General features: G+C 35.3%; 1 protein-coding gene across 6 annotated transcripts in view; it reads left to right on the top strand.

Moving 5' to 3' along the window:
• Positions 1 to 6306, top strand: part of NEK1 (NIMA related kinase 1) — a 208858-nt gene extending 202552 nt beyond the window's left edge. For all 6 annotated transcript variants that reach the window (XM_032855471.1, XM_032855470.1, XM_032855469.1 and 3 more), the window contains one exon: positions 5290 to 6306. Coding sequence is in view for 2 of the 6 variants with exons in the window: in XM_032855468.1 (XP_032711359.1) it covers positions 5290 to 5303 (14 nt within the window). In the remaining 4 variants the exon portion in view is untranslated. The remainder of the gene's footprint in view (positions 1 to 5289) is intronic.
• The last annotated feature ends 15005 nt before the right edge of the window (positions 6307 to 21311 follow it).

The following is a 21311-nucleotide window of genomic DNA, read 5'->3' as shown; positions in this document are numbered from 1 at the left end:
CTCTTGTGTTTCTCTCTCTCTCTTAGTTTCAAGTTTTTATTTAAATTCTAGTTAGAACATAATAGTGTAATATTAGTTTCAGGAGTAGAATTTAGTGATTCATCACTTACATATAACATGGAGTGCTCATCACAAGTGTGTTCCTTAATACTTACCACCCATTTAATCCATGCAGCCACCTACCTCCCCTCCAGCAGCCCTCAGTGTGTTCTCTATAGTTAAGAGTCTGTTTTATGGTTTGGCTCATCTTCTCCTGCTGTTTATCTGTTTCATTTCTTGAATTCCTCAGATGAGTGAAATCATATGGGTATTTGTCTTTCTCTGACTTATTTCACTTAGCATAATATACTCTAGCTCCATCCACATTGTTGCAAATGCCAAGATTTCAGTGTTTTGTTTTTTTTTTAATGGCTAAGTAATATTACTGGAAGTCCTAGTCTCAGCAGTCAGACAACAAAAAGATATCAAAAGGCATCCAAACTGGCAAGAAGTCAAACTTCCACTATTTGCAAATGACCTGATACTCTATATAGAAAAATCCAAAAGGTCCCACCAAAAAATTGTTGGAACTGGAACATGAATTCAATAAAATCTCAGGATACAAAATCAAATTACAGAAATCTGTTGCATTTCTGTATACCACTATTGAAGCAGCAGAGAGAGAAATCAAGGAATCAGTCCCATTTACAATTCCATGAAAAAAACACAAGATACCTATAGGAGTAAACCTAGCCAAAGAGGTAAAAGATCTGTACTCTGAAAACTTATATATAAAACACTTATGAAAGAAATCGAAATGTTGTGTTTCTATGCATTAATAACAAACTTTCAGAAGGAGAAATTAAGAAAACAATCCCATTTATAATTGCATCAAAATGAGTAAAATACCTAGGAATAAATTTAACCAAGGAGGTGAAAGACCTATACTTGGAAAAAAATAAGACATTGATGAAAAAAATTGAAGATGACACAAATAAATGGAAAGATCCATTGTTCAAAATCAGTTGGAAGAATTAATAGGTTAAAATATCAGTATTACCAAAGGAAACTACAGATTCAGTGCAATCCCTATCAAAAAATTTATATACAATCACAAAAGACCTTGAACAGCCAAAGCAGTCTTGGGAAAGAAGAAAAAGAGGTATCTCTTTTACTCCCTGATTTTAAACTATCCTGCAGAGCTGTAGTAATCAAAACTAGCACAAAAACAGAAACATATTATCAATATGTTATCAATATCTATCAACAGAATAGAGAGCCCAGAAATGAACCCATGCTTATATGCTTATATGTTCAATTAACTACAACAAAGGAAGAAAGAAATTGCAGGGGAAAGACAGTCTTTTTACTAAGTGATATTGGGAAAACTGGAGAGCTACATGTAAAAGAATGAGACTGGACCATTTTCTTACACCATACATAAAAATATACTTAAAATGGATTAAAGACTTAAAATCATATCTGAAGCCATAAAACTTTGAGAATAAAACACAGGCAGTAAGTTCTTTGACACTGGTCTTAGCAATAGTTTTTTGGATCTATCTCCTCTAGCAAGGACAAGAAAAGCAAAAATATACAAGGGATACCACATCAAACTAAAAAGCTTTTACACAGAAAAGGAAACCATCAACAAAATGAAAAGGCAACCTTCTGAATGGGAGAAGATTTTTTAAAAAGACATATTCAATAAGGGATTAACATCAGAAATATATAAAGAACTCATAAAACTCCATACTAAAAAAAACCCAAACAATTGATTTTAAAAAGCTGAGGAACTGAATAACCACTTTTCCAAAGAAGACATATGATAGCCAACAGGCACAAGTAAAGATGCTCCACATCACTCACCATCAAGGAAAAGTTAAAACCATGAAGAGATACCACCTTAAACCTGTCAGAATGGCTATTATGAAAGAGACAGGAAGTAGCAAGTGACAAGGAGGTGGAGAAAAGGGAACTTTTGGTGGAAATGTAAATTGGTACAGACATTATGGAAAACAGTATGGAGGTTCCTCAAAATATTAAAAATTGAACTGCCATACAATCCAGCAATTCCATGTCTAGGTATTTATCCAAAGAAAATGGAAATAACTAAATCAGGGAGCTGGCTGGCTCAGTTGGTAGAGCATGTGATTATTGATCTCTGGGTTATGGATTCAAACTCCATGTTGGGTGTAGAGATTACTTAAAAATAAAATAAAACACTAATTCAAAAAGACATATGTACTCATATTTTCATTGCAGTAATATTTACAGTAGCCAAAATATGGAAGTAACCTAAATGTCCATAGATAGATAAATGAGTAAAGATGTGGCAAATATACATAGTGGAATACTACTTAGCCAACAGAAAGAGTGAGTTCTTGCCATTTGCAACAACATGGATAGACCTAGAGGGTATTATGCTATATGAAATAAATCAGAGAAATTCAAATGTCATATGACTTTACTTACATGTGGAACCCAAAGAAACAAATGAAACAGAACAGAAACAGAAACAAATTTATAGATACAGAGAACAAACGTGGTTGCCAGCAAGGAGGGAAGATGCGGGGGATGGGTGGAATAAGTGAAGAGATTAAGAGGTACAGTCTTCAGTTATAAAAGAAGACAAGGGATATAATATACAGCATAGGGAATATAGTTAATAATATTGTAACAGCTGTATACAGTGAGAGACGGTAACTAGACCTTGTGGTGACCATTTTGTAGTATATATAAATATCAAATCAGAATGTTGTACACTTGATACTAATATAATACTGTGTATCTGTTAGTCTTCAATCTAAGAAAAAAGAAAAAGAAGCAATATCAAAATTTCATACAAATTCATATCACACAAATGAAAAGGGAATGAAGATCCTGAAGTTCTGTATCATAAAGCCTATCAGTATTTCCTTTAGCCTAGAAAAAGTACAAAGCAGTTAGTCAAATGCCTACCTTAGAAACCTTTTTTTAAATATCTTACTGAAGCCCCTAAAATATTGCAACTTACTCATATGTAAAAATTATAGATACTAATATATAAACTCACTAAACTGGTTTTAAAATGTATGTGGAACTGTACGAATAAATTGCTGTTTTGTATCGTTAATCTCAAAACAGTTAAATGTTGGACAGTGATTAGGTTTAGAATAACTATTTCAAAGTCATTCTTATTGAAAATACTTAGACCCTAGATCTGGTTGTCTTACAGATCATTCTTTTAGGCCACATTAAGAGATAATAATTAAACCATGTGATCTGCATATGGTACTTACACACTTTGATACTCTATTTTAGAGGGGGGTGAGATTAATGAAGGGAGAGGATAGGCAAATTATATCCAGTTCACACAAAAGTGGTGTCAGTGTCATTAAGAAATCCGTTAAAAAGAAGATTATCTAAAATACATTTCCATATTATTTAACTGAAAATAATGAGTCCTCAAAAGATGGCCTCTTCTCTTTAGCTGCCTGATACTGTTAGACTATGGGTTTGGTAAGCATCTACAACCACAGCTATTAGTAAAGTTAATGCCATTTAGCTAAGTGTTATCCAGAGTCAGAAGTCAAGTAGAATGAGCAAAATGTGTAAGTTATTTCACATTAGTCTTACACATTAGCAAAATGTGTAAGTTATTTCACATTAGTCTTAAAAAATTCTTCCACAAGGGAAAGGATTATAACTGTGGTCGGCAGTAGAATGGCAGAGGCCACCAAGTCCTCATATAGAATATCAATCTTGGCAGTCCACACCTGTAGATCTTCCTTCCACATTTATTTTAGATAAACTGTTGTGCTCTACTTAATGGAGTTCTCTACGTAATGGAGTTCTCTATAGTAGTTAAATGAACTAAATTTTCATCTGTCAGTATGGATAAGCCCCACAAATATGATGCTGGAATAAGTAGGGCAGAGTACCATTTATATAATGTTTAAAGGCAATATTATTTGGGTGTGCATATATGCAATAAAAGTAAAAAACCTTGAGAAGAAAAGACACATCAGTTTAGGGTATTGATAATGCCCTTGGGCAAGAAGAAAGGACAATAAGATTGGAAAAGGGTACTTTCAATCCATAATGTGGTTTTCTTAATATCCCAAATCAATATGACCCCAAATTAACTTTTATTAATTCTAAATATTAGGTACATGAGTGTTCTTTCTATTTCAAACATTTTGAAATTGTAAAATATAAGTAAATTGTAGTACAGAGTGATAACATTGGATATAACATTGGAAGCAATAAAATATGTGTTCCATCAAGTAGTGATCCAGCAATATTGGAAGAAATAAAAGATTTAAAGTAATTCTTCCAAGAGGAGAGGATTTTGGAGTTAGATTTTGAAAGATGAATGGGAGTTTATCTTAAGATCAGTATGTTTACTTAAACATAGAAGCATGCAAAATGTATTAGGGGATCCATAGCCAAGTCAGTGTTACTAAAGCATATATTCTAGGGACAGTTGGAGAAGATGGGTAATGAAAGTAGCTAAGACTAGAAATATTTAGGTCAAATCATGAAGGGATTTGCAGTCCACATAAGGAACATGGGTTCTATTCTGAGCTATTGGGGAGATGTAGTGGAGAGTTTTCAGTAGTGCAGTGACTCGAGTTGACACTTGAATTGTAATGAAAGATCACTTTTGCTCCAGTGTGGAAGATAGTGATTGCTATATAGGATTAAACCAAGCAGTCTGTTTAATTTATTCAACTATTTTGTTTAAATAAAGAAAAATTGGAAGCAACCAATGTGTTTATAAGTAGAAATAATTAATTTAACTATGCCTTATCTATTAAAAAAATACTATGCAGCCACTGAAACAGACATGGAGTATATCCATGATTTATTCTTTCTCATCATATTGTAAAATTTTCATCATATGTAAAAGTTGAAAGAATTTCACATTTATCACCCATGTACTCAGCACCTAGATTCTGCCACTAACATTTTACAATCTTGCTTTATCACGTATTTATCTATTCTTCCATATCCATTATGTGCTTTAAGGAGGAAATATACAATTTAAAAAGTTAGATTTTGGAAATTTGTTATTTGCATAGAATTATTAACATTGGCTGTCTTTGGTTATAGGCTTTTTGTTTCCCACTGTATTCTTCATTGTACTGTTTGAATATTTTACACTGAGTATGTGATAGTAAATAATATTAAGTGATATTCAATATAAACTACATTAAAACTACATTAAAGCTCTTTTCCTTTAGCATAAAAAAGAGTTAGTTTTTTACTAAGTAGATACAGTTTGATTTGCAATGAAGTGAATTAATTTTTTTTTCTTTTTCACAGATAATGATGAATAATCATCAGAACATTTCTTAATTCTCAACTGTATGAAAGCATTTATATTTGGCTCATCAGAAAAGCAAGCTGCAGTGGGAAATGTAGCAATTTTCTACAAATATCAGATTTAAGATTGGCATGCTGATTGCATGAAAAAGAGAAATATGCCATTTTTCAATTAAGATTCTAGTATTTTATCTATTTTGTTCATGGAGTTCTATAGTAACCGCCTACAGAATATATACTTTATTAAATTATGCAGCCAAAGCATAAGAGACATTGATCCAGAACTGGACTTAATGGTTCTGAAAAAGATTTACCAATGCAGTAAGGTAACTTTAAGCAAATGTCCTTAAGTCGAGAGAATTACTTAAGTTATGAAAAGCTTGCCTATGGTTTTTCGTTTAATTAAGCATGACCTTTTTTTCTGTCTACATGTTTTCATAGCCAGCAATTTGGTATTACATAACCTTATTAAGGGCTCTATTTAAATCTTTACATTTTGAAGATGGAATTTTTAGCCTTAAAGTTTATATTCTCCATCCTTCTTCAACCAGTGTGTCTCCTTGAACTAGCTCAGTGGAACAGGCTGTAAAAGTCAGTCTTAGAGATCATTGAAAAATTTGATTATGGAAAAATGGCAGAATCATATTTCCTGGTATTTAAAAAGTTCTTTAATTATTTCTTAAGGACCAGAATCAGGAAATTATATTGAGAAATTAGTTTATGAGTTTTAACATTGGCATTGCATATATCATAAAGTTGCCCCTTTTTTTCCCCCATTTTCTCTCATGTATATGCTTCCAAGGCAATACAGAAAAAGGAATTGTTTTTATTTTGACACTGTGACAGTTTGGGTAACTAGCATTCCAAAGATAGGAGATGTTTGCCTCTTTTATTTCCATTATGGTCATTAAAATGATGGTTACACAGCTTCAGTTGCAATATGCCAGGTATTACATGCTTTCATTAGTGATATCTAAAGTCCAGATGCTTTTAGTAATAAAAGCATAATTTTTGAAACCCAGAGTACATAGTGTGATTGGCATAATCTATAATTTGAACAGTAAAATCTTATCTTGCCGCACTATCAGTACTATTCTAACTTTATTATGTAAATTATTTCTAACATCTAAAACTAAATACTTGATTTTTATATGTTTGTTTATTTTATATTACTATTAAATTTTTATTCTCTACCTGAAGTACACTATCAATTGTCTTTTACTTATTTGCCCTATTCTTAATAGAATGCTTTTACAATGAGCTGAGAATACTTTTGTTTGTTTTATCTGATGATTTCCACTATTTTTTTCAAGGAAAAAATTGAATTCTGCACTTTAAATCTCTACAATCCTGAAAAATGAGAATGATTTTTTCTAATTCTTAGCCTATTACAACTATTAGAAAAGTAACTAAGGATATAACACAGTAGAAAAGTTGTTTAACCATATTTCAAAAGATGTCATTTATATATACAAGGTTAGGGATGACAAATAGGGTTTGTGCCATCTCCAGTCAGTTGATAGTGAGTGGCTCTGGATTGTTATTATGGAAAGATTGTGCCATTGGGAAGAGGGCTATTATTGTTTAATAAGGTCTATTATAAGTGTTCAAAATGAAGTGTGGAAGTATCTGTACATTGAGAAATTAGAGCTAAAATGGCTATGAGGATAATTTAGTATTACCTCCACTTAACAAGCAAAGACATTTGAATTGTAACATGAATGAAGTCACTTGCATGAAAGCTCAGTCAGACTAGTTCCAGGTCTGACATTGTGCTATTAGCACACTGATTTTTTAAATTATTTCACCTGGAGAATGAAAAAAGGATAAATTCAATAAGAAAAAGTATATTTAGCATTAATACATTAAGAATTCAGCAGAGATTTCCTGTTCCTAGGAATAATACACTATTGTAATTAACCTTCCTGTTGAAAAATTTTTAATGCTTAGGGCTTTTTCCTCATAAATTGAAAAATACTCTACCTTTTATCACTTCATTGATGATGGATCTTTAAAGATCACATGTCTGTGTGTGTGTATCTGTAATACACATCTAAAAATACAGAAGGTGGGACACGTGGGTGGCTCAGTCAGTTAAGCGTCTGCCTTTGGCTCAGGTCATGATCCCAGGCTCCTAGGATCAAGCCCCATATCAGGCTCCCTGCTCAGCTGGGAGCCTGCTTCTCCCTCTCCCTCTGCTGCTCCCCCTGCTTGTTTTCTCTCTCTCTCTCTCTCTTTCTCTCTCTCTCTGTCAAATGATAAATAAAATACTTAAATAAAAATACAGAAGGTATCAGAAGATGAATTGCAAGGCCAAAACTTAGGAGAAATTCTCAACCCAGGGACTGGCGAATATTGGAGAGAAAAAAGGGTAGTTTTGATCTGAAAGTATCCAATATCTTACACTTTGGTATAATAGCTCATGGAGCAAAGGAGGTAAAAGATTAGGCCAAGTGCCCATCCAAGTTGGAGAATCCTGTAGGAAACCCTACATTAAGATGGAACTCCAGGGGCACCTGGCTGGCTCAGTGGGTTAAGATGGAACTCCAGAAGCTTATATCTTCACAATAAGGGAGAACTAGAAGTAAAGCCAACCCCAAATTCAGGGACTGTAGGAAAATAAAAGGACAAAAAGAAGTCTTAAGAAGTCGTGACCACAAGCCAGTCTTTAAGTGCTTTTGTATCTTGAGAACCAAAATCTGAGTGGGCCATGTAACTTTAAAATCAAACATAATTTGAAATGGTTCCCAACTGGTAATGTCCCCATGAATCAGGCAGAAGCCATTCCAATGCTTCTGTGAAGGAAGACATTTATTTTATATCTTAAAAAGTGCCAAAAGTAAATTTTGAAGACAATGATGGACATAGGGAAAAAGTACACAATCAATCAATCAATACAAGAGGGAGAGAGGGACAGGATCTGCCCAGACTTTAGTATGAAGTTATCAGAGTTGTGTTTTAAGAGAGCTATACTTACTGGGTTTAAAAAATAATCAACAAACTTGAAAATATCTGCAGGGAAAGAAAAACTAAAAAGTTTCTTAATATACATTTGAAGAAACAAATAGAACTCATTTACATGAAATGAGAAAGAAAGAAAGACTGAAAGAAAAGGGGGGAGGGGAGAAAGGAAAAGAAAACAAAACTATAGACCAATATCTTTCATGAACTTAGATGCAAAAATCCTTAACAAAATTTTAGCAAATCAAATCCAACAACATAGTAAAAGTTATATACTATGACCAGGTGGGATTTATTCCATGTATGCAAAGCTGGCTCATCAAGTCAAAAATCAAACAATATAATCTATGTCAATAGGCTAAGAAAACTACCAACTCATGATAAAACCTCTTAGCATGGTAGAAGGGAACGACCTCATCTTGATAAATAGTATCTACAAAAATCCTACAACATCATGCTTACTACTGAGTCACTACAGGTTCTATTTTATTATTATTTTAAGATCAGAAATAAAGCTCTCACAAATCTTATTTAACATAGTACAAAAGTTCTAACCACCAGAATAAAACAGTGTAAAAGATAAAATGCATGTACACTGGAAAGGAAGAAATGCAGAAACAAAACTAATTAATTTCATCTCTAGAAGTGAATATGCAGAAACTGAAGGTAAAATCACTCCAAAGTGAATACTTCCCAAACCATATACAGAATTGACATCCTTATGATGAAAATTATAAAATGTAGATGATAGAAATCAAAGAAAACTTGAATAAAAGAAGAATCATACTGAGCCTGTGGATTTAAAGATATAACAGTAATTAGGTCAATATTCCTTAAGTTGATATATACAGGTTTAATGAGATGTTTATCAAAATCTTCCTAAGGGTTTTTGGAGACAGGTGAGCTTATTATAAAGTTTATATGGAAAATCACAGGTCTAGAACAGCTAATACAATCTTGACAAAGAATAAAGTGGCTGGACTAACCTTACCCAAGTTAAGGTTTGCTATATAGCTACAGTAATTAAGGCAATGTAGTACTGGTGGAGTGCTAGACAGAAATAGACACACATGTAAATATCCAACTGATTTTTTACAAAGATGCAACAGCAGGGGCACCTGGGTGGCTCAGTTAATTAAGCATCCGACTTTTGATTTCAAGTTCAGGTCATGATCTCAAGGCTGTGAGATTGAGCCCTGCATCAGGCTCCACCCTGACCCTGGAGTCTGCTTGGGATTCCCTCCCTCACCCTCTTCCTCTGCCCTTCCCATGCTTGCTCTCTCTCGAAAAAAAATAAAGTCTTAAAAAAAAAAAAGAAAGAAAGAGAAAAGGTGGAACAGCATTCAATAGGGGAAAGATAGCCTTTCAACAAATGCTGGAGGAAACAGAAACCTATAGGGAAAAAATGAAACTCAATCTAAACTTGACAACTTATAAAAAATTTAATTCAAAACAGACCATGGACTTAAATGTAAAACAAAAAACTATAGAACATTTAGAACAAAACAGAAGAAAATCTTCAGAATTTAGGTGTAAGCAAGTAGTTCTTCAACTTGACTCCAAAAGAATGATCCATAAAAGAAAATTTTAATCACTTAAAACTGATCTTGCTCTGCAAATTTCATGTGATGTGAATGAAAAGACACAGGCCAGGGGAAATATTTACCATATACCCAACAAAGGATTAATATCTATATTATATGAAGAACTCTAAAAACTCAGACATCAATCTAATTAGAAATAGGTGAAAGGAACAAATACTTCATCAGAATGTCCATATAGCAAATATGCACATGAAAAGATTTTTAAAATCTTTAGCCATCAGGGAAATGTACATCAAAATTATAATGAGATTATCACTACACCTAATAGAATAGCAAAAATTTTAAAAATAGAACACCAAATACTAATAAGAGTGCAGAGAGACTCAGTTGCTCAAAAACTGCTGATGGAAATGTAGAATGTTACAGGCACTTTCGAAAACAGTTTGGCAGTTCTTGTAAAACTAAACATGCAACCACCATATGACCCAAATTTCTCAGGTATTTATCAAGGAAGCTTTAAAGGCTTAAACTTAAATTTTATAAAAACCTGTACAGAAATGTTCATAGCCATTTTATTTGTAATAGCCAAAAGGTATAAACAGCCTAAAGGTTCTTCTGTAAATTTGTGGTTAAACAAGTGTGGTATATCAGTACCATGAAATACCACTCATAATAAAAAGAAGCACACTACTATTACAAGAAACATAAGAATCTCTAGAGAATTATGAGAAATTATTTTAAAAGCCAGTCCCAAAATGTTAGATACTTTATGACTCCATTTACATAATATTTCAAAGCAAAATTTTTAAAGTGAGAGAACATCATCAGTGGTTTCCAGGGGTTAGGATGGGCCAGGAAGAGGAAATGGGCGTGTGAGAGATCTTTATGCTGATGGAACTAGTTCTTTAGACTCTGGGGATGGATACACAAACCTGCATGAAATTACATTATATAGAACAAAATACACATGTGATAAAATTGTATGGAACTAAATAGACATACAAATGAGTACAAATCTGGGGATATCTGAATAAGATAGATGGATTGTATCAGTTTCAATGTCCTGGTTGTGATATTGTATCATAGTTTTGCAAAATGCTAACATTTGGTGGAAAGTGGATAAAGTGTACATAGGATCTCTACTATTTCTTTAAAGTACATGTGACTCTATAGTTATCTCAATATTATAACTGAAGGCAGAGGCTTTAACCCACTGAGCCACCCAGGCGCCCCATCTCAATATTATAACTAAAAAATAGCTATTTTAACTATAAGTATAGACACAGAAGAAATAATAAAAGAACCAATGAAACTTAGATGAAACCCACAATATGTGGGTTGTAAAATACACTGAATAGGATTAACAGCAGATTAGACATTACAAAAGCAAAGGTTACTGAACTGAGAGCATAAAAACAAACTGTTTTTAGTAGTAAAACAGAAAAAAATGAGAATAATAAAACAGAGGATCAGTATGCTTTGGAACAAATTCACATGGCCTAATATAAGTCTAATTAGAATCGCTGAAGAAGAAGAAAAGAAGGAGAAGAAATAGAAGAGAAAAGGAAAAGAAAAACTTTTTGAAAAAATAATGGCTGAAAATTTCCAAATTTGATAACAACTATAAATACAAAGATTCAAGAAACTCAGTAAAACTCATGCACAAGAAACATGCAGTCTACACCAAGGAATAACCCAATCAAATTTCTCAAATCCAGTGACAAAGAGAGAATCTTAAAAGCAGAGGGAAAAAGGACCTGTTACATAAAAAGGAACAAAGATAATGGTAACTGAGTTCTTCTTGGAAATAATTTAGCAAGAAGATAGTAGAGTAACATTTTTGAAGTACTGAAAGAACGAACTGTCAATCAAAATTCTCTGCCTAACTTCAAAACAAAAATAAAATGAAAATATCAGAGATGCAAAGCTAAAAGAATTAATCACCAGAAGACCTATATTACAAGAAAATTAAAGGAATTCCATTAGGAAGAAGGAAAATGATACTAGATTGAAATGTTGGTCTGCACAAAATAATAAGCACCATATGTGGTAAATATATGAATAGACATATATGGCATATATACATGATTTTTTAAAATTTAAATCTCTTTAAAAGACATGGGGCGCCTGGGTGGCTCAGTGGGTTAAGCCTCTGCCTTCAGCTCAGGTCGTGATCTCAGGGTCCTGGGATCAAGCCCCACATTGGGCTCTCTGCTCGGCGGGGAGCCTGCTTCCCTTCCTCTCTCTCTCTCTGCCTGGCTCTCTGCTTACTTGTGATCTCTGTCTGTTAAATAAATAAATAAAATCTTAAAAAAAAAAAAGAAAAAAAAAAGCCTTTTAAAAGACATTATTTTCACAAAAAATAATAGCAATGTACTGTTGTATTTGTAACACATGTAAAAGGAAAATGAGTTAAAACAATAACACAGGGGAGAGGAACTAAGACAACAGAGTAGTAGGAGGACCCTAGTCTTGTCTCTCCCTCAAATACAGCTAGATAAATACCAAACCACTCTGAATACCCAAGAATTCAGTCTAAGAACTGACAGAGCAAATTGCACAACTAGATCTAGGGAATGAAGAGGCCGCACCATGAAAGGTAGGAGGGGCAGAGATGTGGTTTGGGAGAGAAATGGATCATGAGTGCCCTGGAGAAGAGGGAGCCTTGGTCACAGAGGTGAGAGAGGAGCACACAGGGGATCAGACAAGGAAAGCAATTGACTAAGAAAACAAGAGGAGCTGACTTACATGGGTTTTTGCAACTAGTGGCGCTTGAAGACTGGAGTTTTAGAGGACTTCGGCATGGCTGATGTGGAGCCCTGAAGGCACAGTAGTACTCATGTAGAGAAGGCAAACAAGTAACCCCTGGGGCAGACGGTGTGATCAGTGGATAGCCTGAGACACACTGGGATAGACAGTCCCTCTCTTCTTGGAGCACATTGAAGAGAGGTGGCATTGCCTCTCTGGGGACAAAGGAGCCCATGGGTGCTGTTTCCCTGCCTTGCCACTCAACATAGGCACAGAGACATCTGCTGAGTGTGGCTAACTGGACACTGGCTGTTTAGTGTGCTTTGCTCCAGATCCCACACCCCTGCACTCTGGTACAACTGCCCTTCTGGATCAAATCTGCATCAATACCACCACAGCAGGACCCTTCCCCAGAAGACCAGCACAGGTCCTGGCCACACCAGGGCCCTAAAGTTTGGAGTTTTAAAACCCAGCTGGCCTGGCTAGATAAAGCCTAAGGTGCACTGTGCAGCTCCAGGCAAACAAGCAACCTGGACACAGACAGTGTGAAAACAGCAATCTGAAAAACACCCAGGACACACAAGGGGAAATTATTCATTTTTCTGGAGCGTTTCGCGGACAGCAGCAAATACAAACTCCCCTCTCCAGGGACAAAGGAGCTGGTTGATGCTGTTTCCATCCCCCCCCCCACTCTCAGCATAAACTAACTTCAGTAAACAGTACTGCACCAACACTGACTGCCTAAACTGTTTACACCAAGCCCTGCTTCCCTGTGCTCTGCTGGTACTGTTTTTCTCCAAGTGTGCCTGAGAACAAATACAATGGTCTCCTCCCCCAGAAGACCAGCACAAACACCACACACACCACATATACCAACCATAGAGTTCTGCACAGCTTCAGCTCTAGTGGAAATAGTATCAAGTCTCTTAACAAGCAGACCAGAGCACACTTAGTAAAAATTCACCACACTCTGGTCAAAGTCCAAACACTCCCCACTGCAGGTAATGTGAAACTCTGCCAAGGGTTGATCTGAGGGATAGAGAAGCCATAACACAGTGGCAGAGTGCACGCAGGATATACTAGAGACACTTTCTGAAGCACCAGGCTCTGGACAGTATATGACATCTTCATAAAGCCATTGCTCTCAGAAGCAGAAAACACAACAGGCTTTCTGAACACACAGAAGAAAACAGGGACCTAGACAAAATGGCAGAAGAAAACAGGGACCTAGACAAAATGGCAAGACTGAGGAATTCATCCCAAAAGAATGAACAAGAAAAGGTCATGGCCAAGATCTAATCATAACAGATGTAAGTAATATGGCTGATTCAGAATTTAAAGCAACAATATAAGAATACTAGATAAGCTTGAGAAAACCATAGAAAACAACAGGGAGTCCCTTACCACAGAGATAAAAGAGTTGAAAAACTAATCAGTCTGAAATAAAAAATGGAATAACCAAGATTTACATGAGTTGGTGTAATGACCACAAGGGTGGAAGAAGCAGAGGAATGAATAAGTGATATAGAAGATGAAATTATGGAAAATAATGAAGCTGAACAAAAAAAAAAAAAAAGGAAAGAAAAATCTTACTATAAAGTAGACTTGGGAACTCAATGATTCCATAAAGCATAATAATATTAGTACTATAGGAGACCTCAAAGAAGAAGACGGAAAAGGGACAGAGAGGTCACTCGAGATATTATAGCTAAAAACTTCCTTAGTCTGGGGAAGGAAACAGACATCTAAATCCAGGAGGCACAGAGAAATCCCATCAAAACCAACAAAAAACATGTTGTAGTTTAATTTGTAAAATATGAAGATAAAGAAAAAATCCAAAAAGCAGCAAGACAAAGGAAGTCTATAACTTACAAGGGAAGTCCAGTAAGGTTAGCAGCAGATCTGTCCACAGAAAGTTGACAGGCCAAAAGGGAGTAGCATGATATATTCAACATGCTGAATGGGAAAAACCTACACCCAAGAATATTCTGTCCAGCAAGACTATCAATCAAAATCAATGACAGATAGTTTCCCAGACAAACAGAAACCAAACCAGCTCTACAAAAAATATTAAAGGGGACTGTTTGAGTGGAAAAGAAAGACCAAAAGTTACAGAGACTAGAAAGGAACAGAGAAAATCTCCAGAAGTGATAAAAGTTGTAATACAATGGCACTAAATTCATATCTAGCAATAATTACTTTGAATGTAATGGACTAAATGCTCCAATCAAAAAACATTGATTGATTGGAACATTTAGTCCAATCAAAAGAGGTAAGGTGGGGCGCCTGGGTGGCTCAGTGGGTTAAAGCCTCTGCCTTCCGCTCAGGTCATGATCTCACGGTCCTGGGATCGAGCTCCGCTTCAGGCTTTCTGCTCAGCAGGGAGCCTGCTTCCCCACCTCTCACTCTGCTTGCCTCTCTGCCTACTTGTGATCTCTGTCTGTCACATAAATAAATAAAATCTTAAAAAAAAAAAAAAGATAAGGTGACAAAATGGATTAAAAAAATCCAAGACTCATCTATATGCTGCCTCATAAGAGACTTATTTTAGACCTAAAGACATCTGCAGATTGAAAGTGAGGGAATGGAGAAACATTTATCATGCAAATGGATGTCAAGAGAAAGCTGGAGTAGCAATACTTATACCTGAAAAACTAGATTTTAAATCAAAGACTGTAACAAGAGATGAAGAAGAGCACTGTATCATAAAGGGGTCTATCCAACAAGAAGAATTAGTAATTCCAAATATGCTCCCAACTTGGGAGGATCCACATATATAAGTCAATTAATTATAATCAAAAGGAACTCAATGATAATAATGCAATAACAGTAGGGGGCTTTAACACCCCACTTACATCAATGGACAGATCATCTAAGCAAAAAATCAACAAGGTAGCTGGCTTTGAATGATAGACTGTAGCAGATGGATTTAACAGATACATGCAGAATTTTATCCTAAAGCTGCAGGATGCACATTCTTTCTGAGTGCACATGAGACATTCTCCAGGCAAGATGACACACTAGGTCACAAATCAGGCCTCATCAAATACAAAAAGATTGAGATCATACCATGCATATTTTCACCCATAATGCTATGAAACTTGAAATCAACTACAAGAAAAAAATTGGAAAGACAACAAATACATGGAGTTTAAAGAATATCCTACTAAACAATGAATTGGTCAATCAGGAAATTAAAGAAGAAATTTTAAAAATGCATGAAAACAAATGATACTGAAAACATGATGGTCCAAAGCATCTGGCATGCAGCAAAAGTGGTCATAAGAGGGAAGTATATAGCAATACAGGTCTACCTCAAGAAACAAGAAAAATCTCAAATACACAACCTAATCTTACACCTAAAGGATCCAGAAAAAGAACAAGTGAAACCTAAAACCAGCAGAAGAGGGGAAATAATAAAGACTAGAGCAGAAATAAATGATATACAAACAAAAAAGAACAGTAGAACAGATCAATTAAACCGTGAGCTAGTTCTTAGAAAAAATTAACAAAATTGATAACCCCCAAGCCAGACTTACCAAGAAGAAAAGAGAAAGGACCCACATAAAATCATGAGTGACAAAGGAGGAATTGCAACCAACAGCATGGAAATACAAACAACTGTAAGAAAATATTATGAAAAACTATATGCCAAGAAATTGAGCAATCTGGAAGGAATGGATAAATTCCCAGAAACATTTAAAGAAATAGAAAACTTGAACAGACTGATAACCAACAAGGAAATCTCCCAACAAACAACTCCTGGCCAGAAGGCTTCACAGGAGAATTCTACCAAACATGTAAAGAAGATTTAATACCTATTCTTCTGAAGCTGTTACAAAAAAATAGAAATGGAAGGAAAACTTCCAGACTTATTCTACAAGGCCAGCATTACCCTGATTCTAAAACTAGATGAAGACTCCACTGAAAAAAAGAACTACAGAACAATACCATGATTAACATGGATGCAAAAATTCTCAGTGAAATAGTAGCAAATTGAATCTAACAGTAAATTAAAAGAATAATTCACCACTATCAAGTGGGATTTATTCCTGGGTTGCAAGGGTGATTCAATATTTGCAAATCAATCAATGTGATACACCACATTAATAAAAGAAAGGATAAAACCATATGATCTCAATAGATGTAGAAAAAGCGTTTGACAATGTATAGCATCCATTCTTTTTTTTCCATATTTGAGAGGAAATAGTAATTCATCCTCATACAGAAGACTTTATTTTCACTTCTAATGGATTTAAACTCTTTAAATTAGCAATGTTTAAAAATTCACACATAGAGGAGCGCCTGGGTGGCTCAGTGGGTTAAAGCCTCTGCCTTCGGCTCAGGTCATGATCCCAGGGTCCTGGTATTGAGCCCTGCATCGGGCTCTCTGCTCAGCGGGGATTCTGCTTCACCCTCTCTCTCTGCCTGCCTCTCTGCAGAGAGATCAGATCTCTGTCTGTCAAATAAATAAAATAAAATCTTTAAAAAGAAAAATTCACACATAGAGATGCCCCATCGCAGATTTTAACACCATTGAAGAAAATCAATAGAAAAACATGTTCATATTTGAAAGGAAATATTAATTCCTCCTCTTACAGAAGAAGTTGGTACTGTAAAACATCTCTTAATCTGTTTTAAATATTAGTAATTTATATTAGATTTCTGTTAAGTGGTAACAAGATGACTAACATATATCCCACATTTGGCCATGTGCTTCATGGGCATCTCTTCATCAAATCCTCACAACAAATAGTTGAAGTGGGTAATATTGTTCTCTTCATTTGCAGAGAAAGGTGCTGAGACTGGGCTGCTCAATAACCTGCCCAAGGAGGCAGGCAAACAACAATGTCAGGATTTGAACCCAGCCCCAGCTGTCCACCTTCTAAACCAAAGCCCTATAAGCATCAGACTCCAATTAAAAACAGAACCTCCCACCATGCCAGTCTAAATTCCGAATCCTCTCAAACTTCAGTACCTTATGTTGACTTCCACCTTATGCCTGGGCTAGGACCCCTCTTGTGGGGTCCTTCCACACACAGCATCCATTCTTGTTAAAAACCCTCAACAAAGATAAAAATACCTCAACATCATAAGGCTATTTTTGAAAAATCCACAGCAAATATCATCATATAAAAAAGTCTTATATGTGAAGCAGGAGAATATCACTTGAAGTGAACTATGATAAATTAAAGGTGTATAATATAAATCTAAAGAAACCAATGAAATAGAAAAGTAATTTCTAGCTGTTCAGCAAGCAAATGGAATTGTAAAATCACATAATTCACACAAAGTTTTAAAAAAATTTTTTAAAGAAATAAAGGGACCATAGAACACATAGAACAAATAGAAATCAATAAAAAGATGCTATTTTTTAAAAGATTTATTTATTTTAGAGAGAGGTGGAGGAGGGGCAGAGGATAAGAGAGAGAATAAGAGAGAATCTGAAACAGACTTTGGGCTGACTGCAAAGCTTGCTCAATCCCAGGACCCTGAGATTATGACCTGAGCTAAAACCAAGAGTTGGACACTTAACTGACTGAGCCACCCACACACCCCACAAGATGACATTTTAAAATCTAACCAAACTAATAATAAACTAAATATAAATTACCTAAATATCCCATTTAAAAGCAGAGATTGTCAGATTGGATAAAAAGATAACTATATGCTGCCTCTAAGAAATCTCTTCATATATAAAGACACAAAACTAAAAAGAAATATCAAATGATTGGATAATCAAAGGAAAAGAGCATTTGCAAAAATATATCACCAATTCCTAATAAAAATTAAGCAACTAGAAATACAAGGGAATTTTCTCAACTTGGTAAAGGACATCTATGAAAAACCCTATAGCTAACATCATACTTGATAAAAATTTTCATGTTTCTTCCCATTTGACATTATACTGGAAGTTTTTCTTGGTACAATTAAGCAAATAAAGAAAATAGAAGTCATCCCAATTGGAAGGAAGAAGTAAAACTGCCTTTTTTTTTTTTCAGACAATATGATTATCTGTGTAAAAACATGATAAAATCTACATAGTAGTTCCTAGATTTAAAAATGAATTTTAAAAGTTTGGAATATAAAAGGTAATATACAAAAATCAACTCTATCCCCATATTATAGCAACAACCAGATATTAAATTTTTTAAGCTTCCATTTAAATGCATGCATTATTTGAAATAGGGATACACCTGACAATATATGTGAAACAACTATATACACTGAGAAGTACAAAATGTTGCAGGGAGAAATTTTAAAAGACATAGATAACTAGATAAACTGTGAATGCAGACTATTCTCATTCTTTTTTTTTTAAATTTTTTATTTTTTATAAACATATATTTTTATCCCCAGGGGTACAGGTCTGTGAATCGCCAGGTATACACACTTCACAGCACTCTCCACAGCACATACCCTCTCCAATGTCCATAACCCCACTCCCCTCTCCCAACCCCCCTCCCCCCAACAACCCTCAGTTTGTTTTGTGAGATTAAGAGTCACTTATGGTTTGTCTCCCTCCCAATCCCATCTTGTTTTATTTATTCTTCTCCTACCCCCTTAACCCCCCATGTTGCATCTCTACTTCCTCATATCAGGGAGATCATATGATAGTTGTCTTTCTCTGATTGACTTATTTTGCTGAGCATGATACCCTGTAGTTCCATCCACGTTGTCGCAAATGGCAAGATTTCATTTCTTTTGATGGCTGCATAGTAATTCCATTGTGTATATATACCACATCTTCTTTATCCATTCATCTGTTGATGGACATCTAGGTTCTTTCCATAGTTTGGCTATTGTAGACATTGCTGCCATAAACATTCGTGTGCATGTGCCCCTTCGGATCACTACGTTTGTCTCTTTAGGGTAAATACCCAGTAGTGCAATTGCTGGGTCGTAGGGTAGTTCTATTTTCAACATTTTGAGGAACCTCCATGCTGTTTTCCAGAGTGGTTGCACCAGCTTGCATTCCCACCAACAGTGTAGGAGGGTTCCCCTTTCTCCACATCCTCGCCAGCATCTGTCATTTCCTGACTTGTTAATTTTAGCCATTCTGACTGGTGTGAGGTGATATCTCATTGTGGTATTGATTTGTATTTCCCTGATGCCGAGTGATGTGGGGCATTTTTTCATGAGTCTGTTGGCCATCTGGGTGTCTTCTGTGCAGAAATGTCTGTTCATGTCTTCTGCCCATTTCTTGATTGGATTAGTTGTTCTTTGGGTGTTGAGTTTGCCAAGTTCTTTATAGATTTTGGACACTAGCCCTTTATCTGATATGTCATTTGCAAATATCTTCTCCCATTCTGTCAGTTGTCTTTTGGTTTTGTTAACTGTTTCCTTTGCTATGCAAAAGCTTTTGATCTTGATAAAATCCTAATAGTTCATTTTTGCCCTTGCTTCCCTTGCCTTTGGCGATGTTCCTAGGAAGATGTTGCTGCGGCTGAGGTCGAAGAGGTTGCTGCCTGTGTTCTCCTTAAGGATTTGGATGGACTCCTTTCTCACACTGAGGTCCTTCATCCATTTTGAGTCTATTTTTGTGTGTGGTGTAAGGAAATGGTCCGATTTCATTTTTCTGCATGTGGCTGTCCAATTTTCCCAACACCATTTATTGAAGAGGCTGTCTTTTTTCCATTGGACATTCTTTCCTGTTTTTTTTGAAGATTAGTTGACCATAGAGTGGAGGGTCTATTTCTGGGCTCTCTATTCTGTTCCATTGATCTAGGTGTCTGTTTTTGTGCCAGTACCATTCTGTCTTGATGATGACAGCTTTGTAATAGAGCTTGAAGTCCGGAATTGTGATGCCACCAACTTTGGCTTTCTTTTTCAATATTCCTTTGGCTATTCGAGGTCTTTTCTGGTTCCATATAAATTTTAGGATTATTTGTTCCATTTCTTTGAAAAAAATGGATGGTACTTTGATAGGAATTGCATTAAGTGTGTAGATTGCTTTAGGTAGCATAGACATTTTCACAATATTTATTCTTCCAATCCAGGAGCATGGAACATTTTTCCATTTCTTTGTGTCTTCCTCAATTTCTTTCATGAGTACTTTATAGTTTTCTGAGTATAGATTCTTAGGTGTAGGTTAGGTTTATTCCTAGGTATCTTATGGTTTTGGGTGCAATTGTAAATGGGATTGACTCCTTAATTTCTCTTTCTTCTGTCTTGTTGTTGGTGTAGAGAAATGCAACTGATTTCTGTGCATTGATTTTATATCCTGACACTTTACTGAATTCCTGTACCAGTTCTAGCAGTTTTGGAGTGGAGTCTTTTGGGTTTTCCACATATAGTATCAGATCATCTGTGAAGAGGGATAGTTTGACTTCTTCTTTGCCGATTTGGATGCCTTTAATTTCTTTTTGTTGTCTGATTGCTGAGGCTAGGACTTCTAGTACTATGTTGAATAGCAGTGGTGATAATGGACATCCCTGCCGTGTTCCTGACCTTAGCGGAAAAGCTTTCAGTTTTTCTCCATTGAGAATGATATTTGCGGTGGGTTTTTCATAGATGGCTTTGATAAGATGGAGGTATGTGCCCTCTATCCCTACACTTTGAAGAGTTTTGATCAGGAAGGGATGCTGTACTTTGTCAAATGCTTTTTCAGCATCTATTGAGAGTATCATATGGTTCTTGTTCTTTCTTTTATTAATGTGTTGTATCACATTGATTGATTTGCAGATGTTGAACCAAACTTGCAGCCCTGGAATAAATCCCACTTGGTCGTGGTGAATAATCCTCTTAATGTACTGTTAAATCCTATTG

The sequence above is a fragment of the Lontra canadensis genome, unplaced genomic scaffold (assembly GCF_010015895.1).
Source record: "Lontra canadensis isolate GAN:19392208 unplaced genomic scaffold, GSC_riverotter_1.0 scaffold10, whole genome shotgun sequence".
In the NCBI taxonomy this organism is placed as follows: domain Eukaryota; kingdom Metazoa; phylum Chordata; class Mammalia; order Carnivora; family Mustelidae; genus Lontra; species Lontra canadensis.
Note: the sequence above shows the minus strand (reverse complement) of the source record. Positions and strands in the feature narration are given on the sequence as shown.